The 18,653-nt window shown below is 49.4% G+C and overlaps 1 protein-coding gene across 3 annotated transcripts; it reads left to right on the top strand.

The window, feature by feature from the left end:
- Positions 1–4,185: 4,185 nt before the first annotated feature.
- On the top strand, positions 4,186–18,430 carry FDPS (farnesyl diphosphate synthase). Of its 3 annotated transcripts, XM_047784378.1 has the most exons (11): positions 4,278–4,296; positions 5,282–5,498; positions 5,576–5,738; positions 7,337–7,477; positions 15,612–15,692; positions 15,833–15,955; positions 16,569–16,657; positions 16,762–16,834; positions 17,486–17,563; positions 17,661–17,795; positions 18,175–18,430. In XM_047784378.1, exons 2-11 carry the CDS (start codon positions 5,317–5,319, stop codon positions 18,373–18,375), a joined length of 1,266 nt encoding a protein of 421 aa, XP_047640334.1. In that variant the 5' UTR covers positions 4,278–4,296; positions 5,282–5,316; the 3' UTR covers positions 18,376–18,430. The 3 variants fall into 3 exon arrangements, with proteins under 3 accessions (XP_047640335.1, XP_047640336.1, XP_047640334.1); XM_047784379.1 differs by lacking the exon at positions 5,282–5,498 and having other exon boundaries at positions 4,186–4,296; XM_047784380.1 differs by lacking the exon at positions 5,282–5,498 and having other exon boundaries at positions 4,231–4,296; positions 5,597–5,738.
- Positions 18,431–18,653: the final 223 nt, after the last annotated feature.

Here is an 18,653-nt window from a genome sequence, read left to right as displayed (position 1 = left end):
GCTTCTGTGAGGTGACATATGTGTCAAAGTGTAGATTTCCAATGCCAGTGACTTGATAGCTCTGCGGTGCATCAGGTGTTTGCAGAGAGAACAAGACAAGAGAATGTTTTGCTTGTCTTAAGCTGGCTGAGTCCTGGTCTCCCCTGTCTTTTTTTGTTGTTGTTCATATGTTTGCTTAGATTTTGAATTTGTTTTTAATTTTTTTGTCTTTTGGCATTTTTGTTTGTTTGTTTGGGTTTTTTTTGTCTTTTTGCTATTTCTTGGGCTGATCCTGCGGCATATGGAGGCTCCCAGGCTAGGGGTCCAATCGGAGCTGTAGCCGCCGGCCTACACCAGAGCCACAGCTACGTGGGATCCGAGCTGCGTCTGCGACCTACACCACAGCTCACGGCAACGCCGGATCCTTAACCCACTGAGCAAGGGCAGGGACCGAACCCTCAACCTCATAGTTCCTAGTCTGATTTGTTAACCACTGCGCCACAACGGGAACTCCTGGTTTTTTGTTTTTTTCTCTTTTTTTGCTTTCTACTTTCTATTGCTCCTTGTCCTGGGGTGCCTTCTAAGAGCTCCTCCTGCTGCAAAATGCAGCCCTGGGGAAACTTCCTTCAGAGGCCGTGGTTCTGGCAGCCTACACCCATAACATGGGGCAGCTGCCTGGGGCGAGCAGGGAAGGCTGGGCTGCTTTGAGGGTGGGAGGCCTCACGTTGTAGGAGGGGGAACCTGGGGGGAGCATTTCCTTCTGGTCAGCCTTGTGTCTTTCCCTGAGGTGCTTGCTTGCACCCAAGGTTCTGCTGCCCTGATCTCTCCATTTCCTGTGAGCTTCTCAATGTCTCCTTATGGAGCCCTGCGCCAAGGTGGAGGCAGACTGGGCTGGCAGACCCACCTGCCAGGTGCTAGCAATGTCACACCCTCTTTCCCTGGGTTGTAATCGACTAAAGTTGTTTTTCCTGGATTTCTTTCTAGTTCCACTCCTGAGAGGTGCAAGAGTTTTTAGGGGTTTTTGTGTGCATGTGTGTCTTTTTAGGGCTGCACCTGAGGCATGTGGAGGTTCCCAGGCCAGGGGTCAAATTGAAGCTGCAGTCCCTTGCCTACACCACAGCCACAGCAATGGCAGATCTGAACCGTGTCTGGGACCTACACCACAGCTCAGGGCAACCCCTGATCCTTAACCCACTGAGTGAGGCCAGGGAACACACCTGCGTCCTCCTGCATACTAGTCAGATTCGTCTCACCTGAGCCACAATGGAAAGTCTGTGGTTTTGGTTTTTGTAATTGTGGTAAAATATGCCTACCATGATATTTACCGTTTATACCACCCACTGAGCGAGGGCAGGGACCGAACCCGCAACCTCATGGTTCCTAGTCGGATTCATTAACCACTGCGCCATGACAGGAACTCCCATATACAGTTTTCTAAGGTACCTCTATACTGTTTTCCATAGTGGTTGTGCCCCAGGTCAGGGATTGGATCGGAGCCTCAGCTGCATCTTGTGTCACTGGTGCAGCAATGCCAGATCTTTAACCCACTGCCCTGGACTGGGGCTTGAACCTATTGCCTTCACAGAGACGAGCTGTATCCTTAATACACTGTGCCACAGCAGGACTGCCTTTATTTTCATTTTTTATAACGTTTTGTTGAAGTATTATTGATTTACAATATTGTGATCATTTCTGCTCTACAACAGAGTGAGTTATATAGATACACACATCCATTTTTTTTTCAGATTCTTTTCTTGTATGGATTATCATGGAATATTGTCTAAAGTTCACTGTGCTTTACAGCAGTTCCCCATTGGCCAATCCTTCCATATACCACAGTGAGCATATACCACTCCCAAATTCCTAGTCCATCCCTTCTCCCCACCTATTCTCTTTGGTAAGCATATGTTTGTTTTCAAATCTGTGAGTCTGTTTCTGTTCTGTGAATAAGTTCATATATATCCTTTTATAAGATTCCACATATAAGTGCTATCATATGATATTTGTCTTCCATTGTCTTCACATAGTATTATAATTTCTAGGTCCATCCATGTTGCCATTTTCATTCTATTTATGGCTGAGTAGTATTCCATTGTATATAGTACCACATCTTTATCTGTTCCTCTGTTGATGGACATTTAGTTTGTTTCTACATCTTGGCTATTGTAAATAGTGCTGCAGTGAACATTGGGGTGCATGTGTCTTTTTGAATTAGGGTTCTCTCTGGATAGATGCCCATGAGTGGTATTGCTGGATCATATGGTAGTTCTATTTTTAGTTTTTTGAGGAAACTCCATGCTGTTTTCCATAGTGGTTGTACCAATTTGCATTCCTGGCAACAGTATAAGAGGGTTCCTTTTGTCTACACTCACTCTTCAGTATCTATCATATGTACGTACTATATTATTTTTCTTTTATGGCTTCCCCATGGTATATTGGGTTCCCGGGCCAGGGATCAGATCCGAGCCCCAGTTGTGACCTATGCTGAAGCTGCAGCAATGCTGGGTCTGAAAGGCCAGTAGAAAGAAAATCCCCCTCTTGGAAGAGGCGACACCCCAAATCACTCACGAGAAGCGGTCTTGATGCAAACAGCAAGAGGATTTTTATTCCAAGCGCGCTGGGGCCCACAGTCATACGCCACGCAGGGGTAGAGGACTGCGGCCCTGAGTGCGGAGTCAGGATAGTTTTTATGGGATTCACAACAAAGCCCGGGGTTCACAGCAAAGCCCGCGCTTCACAAACCAATCATTTTAAAACTTCACGAACCCGTGCTTCGTGGACCAATTAGTTTTAATTTGTTCTGGAGTTACGTATTTGGGCTTGTACCTGGGAGGGGGAGACATATTGTCGCCAAGATATGTTTACCAGGATTTTCAACATTTTATGGCACAGCCGATCTTACTGGGGTCGGTTTAGCGATTAACTTCCCCTCCTTTCATCTTATGCAAGCAGCTTTACAGAAGCCAAACAAGCAGTTAGGGACCCTTCTCCCTGTTATCTCAAGCAGTTTCAAGAAGTTTCATGCCTAGAGGCACGTACTCAGGGGCCTATTTTCTCTTCTTTTTTTTTCTCCACATAGTTTTGTACAGAACGGAAAGCAAGCCCTAAACCAGCAAGAAGTATGGTCTTTTACCTATAGGGAACAGGGTCTGGAATTCGAGGGCATTTAGAGCTTTTTATTAACTTTCTGGGTTCTGGGAGGGTTAGGTCGCATTTTCATCCTTTCAGGTCCTTTAACCTACTGTGCTGGGTGGGTGATGGAACCTGTGTCCTGACACTGCAGAGATACTGCCCATCCCATTGCACTACAGAGAGAACACCCATTTTATTGTTTAGATGCTATTGTAAATAGAATTGCATTGTTCATTTCCTTTTTAGATTATTCATTGCAGGTGTATAGAAACACAAGTGATTTTTGCATGTTATTTTTGTACCCTGTGATTTTGTTGAGTTTGTTAGCTCTAGTAGCTTTCTTATGGATTTTAATATACAGGGTCATAGCGTCTCTGAAACAGATTTTATTCTTTTCCAATTTGGCTGTACAATGTCGAACAGCAATGGTTAAAGCAGATATTCTTGCACACTGATTTTGTTCCATAGTGACAAAATCATTTATGTTTTATGTGGTTTGGAGTTTCAGGCATCTTTCTAGGTGGATCAAGTTACTGGGATTTGGGAAGGTTAATGGAGAAAGAGCCAACAGTGTGAAGCCGTGTGTGTGTTTTCTGCTGAGTTTTATCTTTCTTGGGCACTTAAAGCACTTTATATACTTTATCTCTCGCGGGGTTTTCCTCATTTAACGAATGAGGGAAGTCTGTTTTAATTACGTTAGCTGAGGCTCCGGGAAGTTCTATGATTTGCTTAAGTGGTCCTTCTGGAGTTTTAGTAACGTGCCACTCAATTGCACAGGAAGATAATGAAAACTGAAATATAGTAAAGGCAACAGCTGGGAGCGTAGGAAACTCCCAGCCTGCTTCCCATGTGCCACAGCAGCCTCTAATCTTGGCCCACTCTACCTCCTTCTAGCGGTGGGCCCCGGGGTGCTGCACTTCCATTGGCTGTGGGTTACAGGGCCTCATACTCATACGAGGGAAAACATCCAATCAGAGTGGCTTGTCTCCACCCTGCCAGTCCACGCTAGATTGCGTTGTAGTTGTCCCTCCCGTGGCATGCCGGGAATTGTAGTTTACTGGGCCTTTCAGCCTATAGCGAAAAGACATGGAGAACTACTAGTCCCAGAGAGCTGAGCGTTGAGGAGTCCGGTTTTTAGGCGTACCCCAGCAACTCTCTGGATCCACAACCGGCATCCAGGAACAGGTGAGAGAGGTCTCGGGCAGGGAGTGGAGGCACGGGTTAGAAACTCAGCCTTACTTCTGTAGTGATACTTTGAGGCACAGGAGGACCAGTACGTTGTGCTGGAGTTCCCCCGCTTTGGGGGTTGGTGGGACCGACTGGCTAACCTCATGGATGTGCAAAAACTCCCATCCCTGTCCTGTGCTTTCCTGGAACCCTCAGTGTAACTGCACATTGGTTTGCTCTTCTGCTGCGAACTCTCCCCACCTGCCCACTGTTGTTCTGAGGTTGTCTGCATAGTTCTAGTCTGTAAAGGCTTAGGACACCCAGTCCCAGAGCCTCAGACCACATATCCATAGCACCCAGGGGTTCCTGTTTCATGTCTCTTCATCTCACAGACTCTGTACCCCTCTTTCTGTCTACTGGGAAGACCTGGGTTCTAGGTTTGGTACTGCCACATCCTAGGTATCTTCCTACCTCCTAGAGGCTCAGCTTGACTTATATAAAATAGGTTGATTTAAGGGTCTTCCTAGCCCCCAGTTCTGAATTCCTTTACTCTAGACTCTTCTCTCTGTACTCCAGGACTTGGGAAGCAGCCAGGGGTGTAGCAATTCCAGAGAATCCCTGGAGGGGAGGCATTGATGGTTGAGAAGGATAAAGTTAGGTGGCAATAAGTTTTAGTCACCTTTTTTTTCTTTTTGGCGACACCTGTGGCATGTGGAAGTTCCTAGGCCAGGGATCCAACCTGCCCACAACAGTGACAAGACTGGGTCCTTAACCACTAGGCCACCAGGAAACTCCAAGTTCTAGCCATCTTATTTTAAGTGCAGTTAGTTTATTCTCAGTCACCCAGCTGTACTTTTTGTTCCCCGCATTTTTTTTTTCCCTGTAAATGCCCTCAATCTCAGCCCAGGAGAGAGTGGGGCCTTCTGGCTATGGAGGTAAAAGTTCGGGGAGGTGACCTGGGGAGCTGCCAACGTGCATCTGCCTTTGGTGCTTGCTCCTGCAGGGAGTACTCAGTGCCCCTTCCCTGTACCACCCCCCATGCTGCCCCTGTCCCGCTGGCTGAGATCTGTGGGGCTCTTCTTGCTGCCAGCCCCCTGCTGGGTGCCCCGGGAGAGGTGGCTGGGTCCCCTACGGCGGCCCTCCCTGGTGCACGGGTGCCCAGTCCTGGGGGCATGGCACAGTGCTCGCTGCTGGTGCCAAGCGTGGACAGAGGAGCCTCGGTGAGTTTGGTGGGGGTGAGGGGCCTTGGGGAGGGGAGCAGCTGTTGAGGTTTCTGACTTGTCCTCCCTCTCCTCAGAGCATTTTACTCCTCCCTCAGAATGAACGGAGACCAGAAATTGGACGCTTATGCCCGAGAAAGGCAGGATTTCATCCAGCACTTCTCCCAGATCGTCAAGGTGCTGACTGAGGAGGACATCGGGCACCCAGAGATAGGAGATGCTGTTGCCCGACTCAAGGAGGTGAGGGATTTATGACTTGAGAGAGTCTTTGCTCTCTCTGCATGTGTAGGATCCAGCTCTGGCTTTTGGGGGACTTTTGGCAGGGGTGGGAGCAGAGTTTTACCTGAGCGTTTCTGGGTGCCCTCTGGAGGTGCAGGTATACTTAGCCCAGTAGTCCTGCCTGGTGGTTCTTTTGGGCCATCCGCACTGCTTTGAATAAGGGTGGAGGGCCCTGGGGGTGAGGCATTAGGCATCCAGAAATAATGAGGGGCTACCTTGGCAGGGACCTGGGAGGAAGGCAGTCTGAGATGGGCTTGGGTGAAGCTAGTGCATCAGAAACTCCTGCTCTAGGATAAGAACTATTGCTGAGATACTTAAGTTGCCTAATTGTTTTATTCCTCTTTTTTTTTTTTTTTTTTTTTTTAAAGGGCCACAAGTGTGGCATATGGAAGTTCCCAGGTTAGGGGTCTAATTAGAGCTGCAACCACAGCAACACCTGATCCTAGCCATGTCTGTGACTTACACTACAGCTCATGGCAGCACCTGATCCTTAACCCACTGAGCAAGGATAGGGATTGAACCTGTGTCCTCATGGATACTAGTTTGGGTGCATTACTGCTAAGCCACAATGGGAACTCCTAATTCTTTTATTCTTTTAGAGTATCTAGTAATTCTTACTATAAATGCTCTCTCATTTGTCTGAGGGGAACTAAGGAGAAGGGGGTGTGTCTACACTGGGATGGAGATTAAAAGGGAAGTCTTCCCAGTGAATTACATCTAAGGGCAGCCAACAGCACAGAGGTCCCAGCAGGACATGCCATTGGAGGAGTGGGGGACGGGTCCTCCAACCTGTGGTCTCCTCCAAGATTTCCTCTGGCCGACTTTGGGGGGGTGGGGGGGTGGGGGGGGCTTTAATAAAGTGAGAGAGGCTTTTCATTTGCAGATAGGTTGAACTGTGGGTAGGAGGAGGGGGCTGGGAAAGGAGGAATGGACTGTGAAGGGGAAGCGTAGGAGAATTGGAGGAGACCCAAACACACCAGCCATTCCTATGTACATTCTCTGCATGGACAGAGTTCTCCCTGGGTTTGGGAGCAGATTTTAATCTCCACTATGGAGGCTTTAAATGTACTGAGGAAGACAACGCAGAGAGTGCCTGGGGCCTGGGGAACTTCCCTCTGTGCTCCAGGACTTGAAGGAAGAGCAATTCCAGAGGCTGTCTGGAGGAGGGTGTGGGGTTGAGGATGAAGTTAGGGCTGGTTGGTGTTCCCATCGTGGCTCAGTGGTTAATGAATCCAACTAGGAACCATGAGGTTGTGGGTTCGATCCCTGGCCTTGCTCAGTGGGTTAAGGATCTGGCGTTGCCGTGAGCTGTGGTGTAGGTTGAAGACGTGGCTTGGATCCCGGCGTTGCTGTGGCTGTGGCATAGGCCCGTGGCTATAGCTCCAATTCAACCCCTAGCCTGGGAGCCTTCATATGCCTCGGGAGCAGCCCTAGAAGTGGCAAAAAGACAAAAAAAAAAAAGTTAGGGCTGGTGGTTGGAAGTGGGAGAGGACAAGGAGAAATCTCAGAGTAGCTGCTCTATGGACCCTGACACCCTGCCCCTGTGCCCTTGCTTCCAGGTTCTGGAGTACAATGCTGTCGGAGGCAAGTACAACCGAGGTATCACGGTGCTGGTGGTATTCCGGGAGCTGGTGGAGCCCAGGAAGCAGGATGCTGATAGTCTCCAGCGGGCCCTGACCGTGGGCTGGTGTATTGAACTGGTGAGAGGGCAGGAGAAGAGGAGGTCTTCTAGGGTGGAGGTGCCCTGGGTGGGATGGGGGCGGGGGGTGGGGGGGACAAGGAGGGTTGGGCCTTGGCTCTTTGTGTTTCTGTGCCTCTAGCCTGCCACAGCCAGACTTGGTGAATTACTCCAAGGGTTAACGATTGCAGTCAGTTTCTTTGGTCAGTAGGTACATGTTTCCCCAGTAGACTAGCTGTGAGCCAGGGCCTTGGAACTGGGCATAAAGTTGTCAACTCTTTCCTCTGAGCAGAGGACAGCCACACAAGTGATAGATGTTTTCTAGAAGATTATTCTACGGCAAAGATTGGAAAAATGGAAGCCTGCGGGTAGTTTTTGAAAATATTTTAAAATTAAGTTCCTTAAATATAACAAGAGATTTCATACAAAAACCTAGATTTCAGAGTTTCTGTCGTGGCTCAGTGGTTAATGAATCTGACTAGTATCCATGAGGTTGCGGGCTCGATCCCTGGCCTTGCTCAGTGGGCTAAGGATCCGGCGTTGCTGTGAGCTGTGGTGTAGGTTGCAGATGTGGTTCAGATCCTGCGTTGCTGTGGCTCTGGTGTAGGCCAGTGGCTACAGCTCCGATTAGACCCCTAGCTTAGGAGCCTCCATATGCCGAGGGAGCGGCCCTAGAAAAGCCAAAAAACCCCCCCTAGATCTCTTTTTTTTTTTTTTTTTTGACGTTTTACAAATTTACTAAGGTGAAAGTCCATTTTCAGAGAGGGAGTGAGAGAATTTACGTGCTCACAGGTTAAAAAAGGGCCTGACTCACTCTGCAATAGTCTTTTTACCCCACAGCGGGACCCAGTTTGATCTTCTGATTGGTTTCAGGCAGGATACCTTATTTGCATGGGGAACAGGTTATATGGTGTCAGGTGAGGAGTGGGAGACAGTCTTTCCCTGGCAGGGAGTGAGCAGCCCAGGCTGGTCAAGTTCGGGGGGAAGGAGCATTACAGTGAGACATGGCCAGAGGCTTTGGGTTTAATATCCTTGAAGGGGACTGGAAGCCTCTAACATCCCCCCCTCATTTTTTTGAGGGCCAAATCTTTGGCCCCTTTGAATGCCCTGCTCATGTCTGACTACCTGTGTATTTTACTCTGTGGCGTCTGGGAACCCAGATTATATGGGGAAAGGGCCAATGACTGCTCTAGCTGCTTCCTGCTGAATGGGGGTGTTGTTGGGCTCTGGGCTCCCGCTGCCTAATTTTCATCAGGGCTTTATTTTTTTTATTAATTTTTCTTGTCTTTTTAGGGCCGCATCCGCAGCATATGGAAGTTCCCAGGCTTGGGGTCAGATTGGAGCTGTAGCTGCGGGCCTACACCACAGCCAGACCCGAGCCTCATCTGACCCACACCACAGCTCAGGCCAATGCCAGAGCCTTAACCCACTGAGCAAGGCCAGGGATCAAACCTGCATCCTCATGGTTACCAGTGAGATTCGTTTCCACTGAGCCAGGACGGGAACTCCATTTGGGGCATTCTTGAGGCAGGAGGTGTAGCTCCCTGGGATGGCTTGTTCCTGTGTTGTTCGGATGTTGACTGGTTAATATCCCCATCAGATAATCATTTGGAGACTTGTTTGTCGTATTCTAGAAGAAACAAACTTAACAAGCAGATTAAAAATCAAGGCCAGGAATTCCTGTCTTGGCGCAGCTGAAACAAATCCAACTGGGAATCTTGAGGTTGCAGCTTTGATCCTGGCCTCCCTCAGTGGGTTAATGATCCGTCATTGCTGTGAGCTTCGGTGTAGGTTGCAGACGCAGCTCGGATCTGGCATGGCTGTGGCTGTGGTGTAGGCTGGCAGCAACAGCTCCAATTAGACCCCTAGCCTGGGAATCTCCATATGCTGCGGGCCCTAAAAAAGACAAATAAAATAAAACTTTAAGCTGATAATCCACTAAGTGAATAATGCATTTGAGCAAAAAAAAAAAAAATCAATACCAAAGATCAGTAAGGGAATTACTGTAATGAAGCCATTTAATATAGTTATATATTATAATGTAGGTGTAACACACCGAGTCAGAAATAATTGGAGAAGTGAAAGTTTGAAGTGACAAAGGAAATTAATTTTTTGAATAGGCCTGAAACCCAATTTGGGCCTGGCACTTCGGGGAGACTTGTAGCCAGGTAGCTAGTTGTCTAGTTTTATCTCAGTAGATTTTAGCTGTTAGTGTGGTATTGACTTAGAAATAACAAGAGCTTTTAGTCATTAGGTTTTCATCTTTCGGGGGGTTACAAGAGAGGACCTTGAAAATAGAAGGTTGCAGCTCCCAGCTGATGTTTTGAGAGAAGCTGTGGTTTATACGTCAGGTGTGTATAAACCGTAAAGTCGTAGCAATACAAGCATCTGTCTGGTATCACGGTGGATGTCTGAACCACTGCTATTCCATTTTGCCTTTTCATTTTATTTTTCTCCTAAATGGCTAAAGCAGATGTTACCATTAATGATCTTAGTGTTTTCTTACATGTAAGAAGCTGCAAGCATTTGGGCTCATAAAAATCTTTACCTGATAACATCTAACTATCGGAAGGCCCATTCCTTCAGTTCTTCCAGAGCACAGAAGGCCTTGTTCCTGATCTCTGCCCTGAGATCAGAACTCCTGTCTGGGAAGATTGAGGGTCAGCAGCTGCAGCAGTTTGATTTAACCCACACAGAGGCAGATGGCAGGTGTCTATCTCCAGTTCACAGGGCTCCCCATGGTCATAAATTCGACCATAGTCTTGGGAGGCATTTCATGACCATTTTTGGTGCCACGAATGCTCATTCCCAGGTCTGGCAAAGATTTCGTTGACAGACCGCTCAATGTGCTGTGACTGGATGAAGCCTTATTAACAGTAAGTTAATAAATCCCTGGACTACCTGTCTTACTAGTCTGTTATGGTCCAGGAAAATATTCCCTCTTGTTAACATTTTCTCATATCTAGAGTTACAGTGAAATGATATGGAGTTGTATATTATTTTAGAGACAATTCTGCATTTGGCAATGTAAGAAACAGCAATTTTGTAGAAAGTTAATAGAAAAAGAGTATAGTTGGTAGTATTAGTAAAAGTTTTAAATAGGGAGTTCCTGTTGTGGCGCAGTGGTTAACGAATCCGACTAGAAACCATGATGTTGCAGGTTCGATCCCTGGCCTCGCTCAGTGGGTTAAGGATCCGGTGTTGCCATGAGCTGTGGTGTAGGTTGCAAATGCAGCTAGGATCTGGTATTTGCTGTGGCTGTGGCGTAGGCCTGCGGCTACAGCTCTGATTAGACCCCTAGCCTGGGAACCTCCGTATGCCTCGGGTGCAGCCCTAGATAAGGACCGCCCCCCCCAAAAAAAAAGTTATAAATAGGAATTTAAGTTAAGAAGTTTTTCAAATGGAGCCCAGTGCATCCCAGTTCACCTAGCTTTGTCTCTTCCCATCTTTAAGGGAAATTATATACTGGCTTTGTCCATAGTAATACTAATAGTAATATTATGGAGGTTCCCAGGCTAGGGGTCAAATGGGAGCCGTAGCCTCTGGCCTACACCACAGCCACAGCAGATCCGAGCTACATCTGTGATCTACACCACAGCTCACTGCAATGCCAGATCCTGAACCCACTGAGCAAGGCCAGAGATCAAACCTGTGTCCTCATGGATACTAGTCAGATTTGTTTCCGCTGAGCCACAACGGAAATTCCCTGAACCTATAGAACTGGCTGGGGATCTTTTTTGTTTTTTTTGGCCACATGGCCTGTGGCATGTGGAAGTTTCCAGGCCAGGGATCAAACCTGAGACACAGCAGCGACCACACCAGAGCCCTAACCTGCTGAGCCACAAGAGAACTCGTCTTTTTTTAAAAAACACAAATTACATGAGATTTTCAACACTCAAAAACTTTTTTTTTCTTTTTTTGCTTTTTAGGGCTGCACCCTTGGCTTATGGAGGTTCCCAGGCTAGGGATCAAATTGGAGCTGTAGCTGCCAGCCTATGTCACAGCCACAGCAACACGGGATCTGAGCCAGGTCTGCGACCTACACCACAGCTCAAGGCAGTTCTGGATCCTTAACCCACAGGGATCGAATCCGCAACCTCACGGTTCTAGTCAGATTCGTTTCCACTGCACCATGACTGGAACTCAACAATTTTATGTATTTATTTGTCATTTTAGGGCCATACTTGGGGCATATGGAGGTTCCCCGAGTTCGAATCGGAGCTGTAGCTGCCGGCCTACACCACAGCCACAGCAATGGGGGATTTGAGCCACATCTGCAGTCTCCACCACAGCTCACAGCAATGCTGGATCCTTAACCGACTGAGTGAGGCTAGGGATCAAACCCACATCCTCATGAATGCTAGTTGGGTTTGTTAACTGCTGAGCCATAATGGGAACTCTGAGAACTCCTTTTTTTGTTGTCTGAGGGGGAATGTTTTTAAACACAGCTGTAATCCTGTCACTTCCACAAGATGCCATTTCAGCTGCCCACCATTATTTTGGATGATTTTTACTATAATTTCTGCTGCTTTCTTTCCTCTTCTGGTTCATCTCCTTCAACCTTTTCTTTTTATTTTTTTTTTGTCTTTTTGCTATTTCTTTGGGCCGCTCCCGTGGCATATGGAGGTTCCAAGGCTAGGGGTCGAATCGGAGCTGTAGCCACTGGCCTACACCAGAGCCACAGCAACGCAGGATCCAAGCCGCGTCTGCAACCTACACCACAGCTCACGGCAACGCCAGATCCTTAACCCACTGAGCAGAGGCAGGGACCGAACCCGCAACCTCATGGTTCCTAGTCGGATTTGTTAACCACTGCGCCACGACAGGAACTCCGACCTTTTATTTTTCTATTTCAGCATTTACCTCCTGAAAACAAGGACATGTGCTTATCTGATTCTATCGCATTATCACACGTTTCTTAGTCCATTCGGCTGCTACAGCAAAATACCACAGACTGGGTAGCTTATAAATAACAGAAATTTATATCTCACAGCTTCGGAGGCTGGGAGGTCCCAGATCAAGGCTCCTGCCCGATTGGGTGAGGACTCTACTTGTTCATAGCCAGGTTTCTTGCTGTATCCTCAGGTGGAAGGGCAAAGGGAGCCTTGCGTAATCCCTTTCACAAGGCTTCCACTCTCATGATGTAACCATCTCCCAAAGGGTTCACCTCCTAATACCATCATCTTGGAAGGTTGGGATTTCAAATGAATTTTGGCAGATGCGGATCTCAGCAACATCTTAGATATTTAACATAGCATAATAGTATCCTGGAGTTCCCGTTGTGGCTTAGCGGAAATGAGTCTAACTAGCAGCCATGAGGACGCAGGTTCGATCCCTGGCCTCACTCAGTGAGTTAAGGATCCGGCGTTGCTTAGAGCTGTGGTGTAGGTTGTAGATGCGGCTTGGGTTTGACGTGGCTGTGGCTGTGGCAGAGGCCTGCATAGGCCAGCGGCTACACCTCTGATTCCACCCCTAGCCTGGGAACCTCCATAATGCTGCAGGTGCAGCCCTAAAAAGACCAAAAAAAAAAAAAATAGTATCTTGGAGTTCCCTGGTGGCCTAGTTAAGGATTTGGCATTGTCTGTGACTCAGGTTTGATCCCTGACCTGGGAGCTTTCGCATGCTGTGGGCGAGGCCAAAAAAATTAATGTATATTCCATATTTAAATATTCCTAATTCTCCCCCAGTTGTCCATTACAGGTTTTTTGTTTTGTTTTTTTTCCCCCCAGCTGCACCCGACATATGGAAGTTCCCTGGGCTTGGGGATCAATCAAATTCTTGCCTTAGCAGCAATCCAAGCCGCCATAGAGACAACACTGGATCTTTATCCTGCTGAGCCACATCGGGAACTCTTGACTTTTTGTTAAGTCCAGGTGAATTGTAGAGTGGCTCAAATTCTAGTCTGACTAGTATCATGAGGAAATAATCAGGTGAACATTTAGGTAAGAGAGCTTTGCAGGTAATGTATATTTCCCGTTACTTCCCATGGTAGCACATACCTGGGAAAGTTACTAAAAATACCCAACCCGGAGTTCCTGTTGTGGCTCAGTGATTGACGAATCCGACTAGGAACCATGAGGTTGCGGGTTCAATCCTTGGCCTTGCTCAGTGGGTTAAGGATTGCCGTGAGCTGTGGTGTAGGTTGCAGATGCGGCTCAGATCCCGCATTGCTGTGGCTCTGGCCTAGGCCGGTGGCCACAGCTCCAATTCGACCCCTGGCCTGGGAACCTCCATATGCCACAGGAGCGGCCCAAGAAATAGCAAAAAGACAAAAAAATCCAACCCAGTACTATGGTACCATCCCCTGTAGATTTAAAGCTCCCTTAATAGAAAGTACAGTGAGGGGGCAGAGAAGATTGAGGGAGGTCACAGCATGAATGCCCTTTTAAGACTTTTTTTTTTAAACATTTTACGGCCATACCTGCAGCATATGGAGGTTCCTAGGTTAGGGGTCTAACTGGAACTATAGCTGCTGGCCCACACCACAGCCACAGCAACGTGGGATCCAAGCTGTGTCTGTGACCTGCACTGCAGCTCATGGCAACGCTGGATCCTTAACCCATGGAGCGAGGCCAGGGATCGAACCCACAACCTCACGGTTCCTAGTGGGATTCATTTTCGCTGTGCCACAATGGGAACTCCTGGAGATGATCTTGGCTGAGTGGTGCTGGTGAAACCAGATGGTCCTTATACTCACTCTTGGGAGAGGCAGTGGACCGTGGACCGGTGGTTTCAGGGGAACAGTGCCACTCCAAATAAACACACTGTAAAAACGTGTCCCTAGTGTGGAGAGCCCAATCTCCACCTCAGTGCAAGGTCAGAGGTAAAGGTGTCACTGGATGCCTCCTCCCCTGAGGACTTCACTTGGAACAAGAGCCACGATGGCCATTGCTCTTTCCGCGCTGCACACACCAGAGCTGGTGGGTGGTGTTGGGCATGTCCTCTGAGCAACACTGATACTCTAGTGCACACACAGGGGTCAGGATGGGATGAAGGTTTAAAAACCATGTCTTGAAAAGCTGCTTAAGGAACTGGAATGTGTAGCCTGACTGCAGGAAGTATCGTGGGGGACACGTTTGTGCTTTATTATTTATTTTGTAGACACACATTTATGACACACCCACTCCGGGACCAGCACTTGTGCTGGGCTCTGAGAATCCCAGGAGGGCCCCACTCATTGTCCCTGCTTCCAAGGAGTTCACAGTCCCGTGGGATACCACCTTCTGGTACCTTCACAGGCTGGGAGTTCCCTGGTGGCACAGGGTTAAGGCTCTGTCTTTGTCACTGTGGCTGGGTTGGCTCCCTGGCCCAGGAACTTTCACATGCCATGGCTGAGGCCAAGAAAAGCGTGCCGAAGAGTCAGCCCTTTGACAATGTTCAAGACTCATGGGTGAACATTACTAGGAGTCAGATCCTATTAGACCTGGGCTCCCAAATGAGCTCCCTGAGGTGAGGTTTTGTTCCTGGTCACTGGAGTGTGTCAGTGGAGTGCCCTGGGGGATGACAAGGACAGCCTTTTTTTTTTTTGGTCTTTTTGTCTTTTTAGGGCTGCACCCACGGCATCTGGAGGTTCCCAGGCTAGGGGTTCAAATCGGAGCTGTAGCTGCCAGCCTATGCCACAGCCACACCAGATCCGAGCTGTGTCTGCGACCTATACCACAGCTTACAGCGACGCCGGATCCTTAACCCACTGAGTGAGGCCAGGGATCGCACCTGCATCCTCATGGATCGAGTCAGATTCATTTCCACTAAGCCACAACGGGAACTCCCTAGGACAGCCCTTTTTGTTCCAGAAGTCGTGTAAAGGCAAATGGCACGAAGAAATCTTACTTGAGGCATTCGCTGCCATTTCTGGCAGGAGAGGATATAATATATACCAATAGATGTATCATCTCCATCATACTAGGGGTAGTCTAGGATTGCTGGTCTGGAGGCATCAGAGCACTGCCGTGGTCTCTTACTTTGAAAACAAGGAAGCCTGAGCCAGAGAGGTCTTGTAACTTTGCAAGGTCCGGTGGCACAGACCCAAAGTCCTCAGTGCCCCCCACCTTCCTTCCCAGCTCAGTGATTCTCAAAAGCAACAGCTCTGTCGCTGATAGAAGAAACAGTACTAAGGAGCCCTGGGGTTCTTATTACACTGTTCCTTCTCCCCCCAGCTCCAAGCCTTCTTCCTGGTGGCAGATGACATTGAGGACTCCTCCCTCACCCGCCGGGGCCAGACCTGCTGGTATCGGAAGGTAAAGTGGGCAGGAAGGGAGCAGAGGACGGCCGGGGAATGGGCCGCAGGGAGGTGGTTACACAGCGCCTATGCAGGGGCTCTTGGTTTGAGTCTAGGTCAGAGGTTGACTGATTGCTTGTTTGTCTTTGTCCCTGACAGCCAGGCATAGGTTTGGATGCCGTCAATGATGCTTTCCTTCTGGAAGCTTGTATCTACCGCCTGCTGAAGTTCTACTGCCGGGAGCAGCCCTATTACCTGAACCTGATTGAGCTCTTCTTGCAGGTGTGCTGTTGACCGGGGCTTAGTGCCCAGTGGCTGCCCATAGTAGCCTTGGCCTTTATAGGGCATTTTCGACTAGCGCCAGAAATCTATAGGTTTGTGGGGTTCCTGCAGTGACTCAGCGGAAACAAACCCACCTCATATCCACGAGGATGCAGGTTTGATCCCTGGCCTCGCTGAGTGGGTTAAGTATCCCGCATGGCCATGAGCTATGTGGTGTAGGTCACAGACACAGCAGCTCAGATCCCAAGTGGCTTTGGCTGTAGCCGGCAGGCAGCTGTAGCTGTGATCTGACCCCCTAGCCTGGGAATTTCCATATGTTGCAGATGCAGCCCTAAAAAGGAACAAAAAAGAAAAATCTGTGGGTTTGCGTGGAAGGAAGGTATTGAGGGAGGGCGTTGGAGGGTGATGGTGGCAAGAAGGGCTCCTGTGTGTCTGTTTGGAAGGAGTCATAAGGGACTGAGTGACTATATGGGCCTTGAGTTGGGGGCCCTCTTCCTCCTCTGTCTTTCTGCCTGCCTGGTTGTCAACTGGCATGGGATGTAGGGCCCAGGATTTCCGGGTTCCCCAGCCCTGGAGAACGTCCAGGTCATGGGTCATCTTCCTCCTCCTCCAGACTTGCTACCACACTGAGATCGGACAGACCCTGGACCTCATCACCGGCCCCCAGGGCAACGTGGATCTTGGCAGGTTCACTGAAAAGAGGTGAGGGACAGTGGGAACCGTATCTGGACAGTGAGGGAGGGTTGGGTGGGGGTGGGGGGTCTTGTCCTTCTGAGGAGTTCATCTCGAACTTCTCCCCTACTCAGGTACAAGTCTATTGTCAAGTACAAGACAGCTTTCTACTCTTTCTACCTGCCCGTGGCTGCTGCCATGTATATGGTAAGTGAGCCTCCCCCTACCTGGCCACCCTGCTGATAGGAGGCCACAGAGCAGACAGCTTTGGACAGTCTGGTGCCTCCACTAAGTATGTGATCTTGAGCAAGTTACGTAATCCCTCTTGAGTCTGGATTCCTCAGCTGTGGGAAGAGGATTAAAATCCCCACCTCCCAGGACGCCTGTAAAAATGAACAAGCCATTCACAGGAAAGTGGCTGGCCCATCACTGGGGAACAGTGAATCCACCACCTGAGTCGGGATGGGAGTCGGGAGGAGAGGATGTGGGCTGAGGAGGAGGCAGTTGGATTCGGTGGCAGTCATTGGGGTTAACAGTCTATGTTGTCCTTGCTTCTCTAAGTTTCCTTTTCCTCCTGAAGGAAGTCAGAAGTGGCAGAAAGATTAGGAAGAGGGATCTGAGTGACTCGAGGACTGAGGGCCTCCAGGATGGGGTCCTCTCTGCTATGACTCGCAGGAAGGCTTAGCTAACATAAGTGGGCTAGAGGCTGGACCGTCAGTCAGGACTTCGTGGATCAGGGATGTCTGAAAGGAGAGAGAAGATTAGGGGCTGCACGGGAGCACGAGCTTGTGGAAGGAAGCAGCCAGGAAGATGAAGGCACCTCTGGGGTGTGGCTTGTCAATCCCCTTTTCACCGCAGGCAGGCATTGATGGGGAGAAGGAGCACGCCAATGCCAAGAAGATCCTGATGGAGATGGGAGAGTTCTTTCAGATTCAGGTAGGAAGGCGTGAGGCGCCGGCAGCGAACAGGCTCCGACTTTTCTTCGTCTCGGCGCCTCTTCATTCCTCCTTTGTCGTCTCCCCACCCACCCCAGGACGATTACCTCGACCTCTTTGGGGACCCCAGCGTGACAGGCAAGATCGGCACAGACATCCAGGACAACAAGTGCAGCTGGCTGGTGGTTCAGTGTCTGCAGCGGGCCTCTCCGGAGCAGCGCCAAATCCTGCAGGTGCCCCAGAGCGGGCTGTGGATCCCTGAGCTGCTGAAAAGGGGGATTGAGCTAGTGGTTCTGCAGTAGGGGTGATTTTGCACCACAGGGGGTGTTGGGCAATGTCAGGAGACATCTTGTTATAACTCGGTGTGTGCATGTGCCACACATCTCTCTAGTGGTTAGCGACCCAGCGGAGCTGCCAAACGTGCAGCTTCCCACACCAAGTTATCTGGCCAAAAAATTTCAGTAGATAGATACTCGGAGACACTTGAAATTGGAGACAGCGATGGTGGGAATGGCACTGAAGATGTTCTGGAATATCCAGATGAGGGGAGTGGAGGGGACCTGGAGGTGCTGAGGGAAGGCTAATAGGCCCACTTTCCTGCCTCCAACATAGGAGAACTATGGGCAGAAGGATGCTGAGAAGGTGGCCCGAGTGAAGGCGCTGTATGAGGAGATGAATCTGCAGGCAGTGTTCCTGCAGTACGAGGAAGACAGTTACAGCCACCTGATGGGTCTCATCGAGCAGTATGCTGCGCCCCTGCCCCCGGCCATCTTCCTGGAGCTGGCACACAAGATCTACAAGAGGAGAAAGTAGCCCAGAGACTGAAGGTGGGGAGGGGGGGCCCTCAATAAATTACTGTCTAACCTCCGGTTCCGTTCCTGTTTTTTTGCCAGCCAGGGGCGCAGCTGTGTCCAGAATAGGCAGGGTGGAGGGTAGCTGCGTGGAAACCGGGACTGTGGGCTTTGGCTTCAGGACCTGCCCGGGATTGAATGCTCAAAAGCTTCAAAAGCAGTCGACCTGGGCCTGGGTGGGTGCCGGGCAAAACGTCAAGCGCTGGGGGCTGGGTCTCAGCCACGCCCCGCCCATGCGTG

This window comes from Phacochoerus africanus, chromosome 6, assembly GCF_016906955.1.
Source record: "Phacochoerus africanus isolate WHEZ1 chromosome 6, ROS_Pafr_v1, whole genome shotgun sequence".
Classification (NCBI taxonomy): Eukaryota; Metazoa; Chordata; class Mammalia; order Artiodactyla; family Suidae; genus Phacochoerus; species Phacochoerus africanus.
This window is presented reverse-complemented; position numbering and strand designations above follow the sequence as displayed.

Coding starts and splice junctions, on each gene's coding strand:
- FDPS (XM_047784378.1), top strand. CDS start 5,317: ATGCTGCCCCTGTCCCGCTGGCTGAGATCTGTGGGGCTCTTCTTGCTG. Junction 7,478..15,611: donor TGGGCTGGTGTATTGAACTG/GTGAGAGGGCAG, acceptor TTCTCCCCCCAG/CTCCAAGCCTTCTTCCTGGT. Junction 17,796..18,174: donor AGCAGCGCCAAATCCTGCAG/GTGCCCCAGAGC, acceptor CCTCCAACATAG/GAGAACTATGGGCAGAAGGA.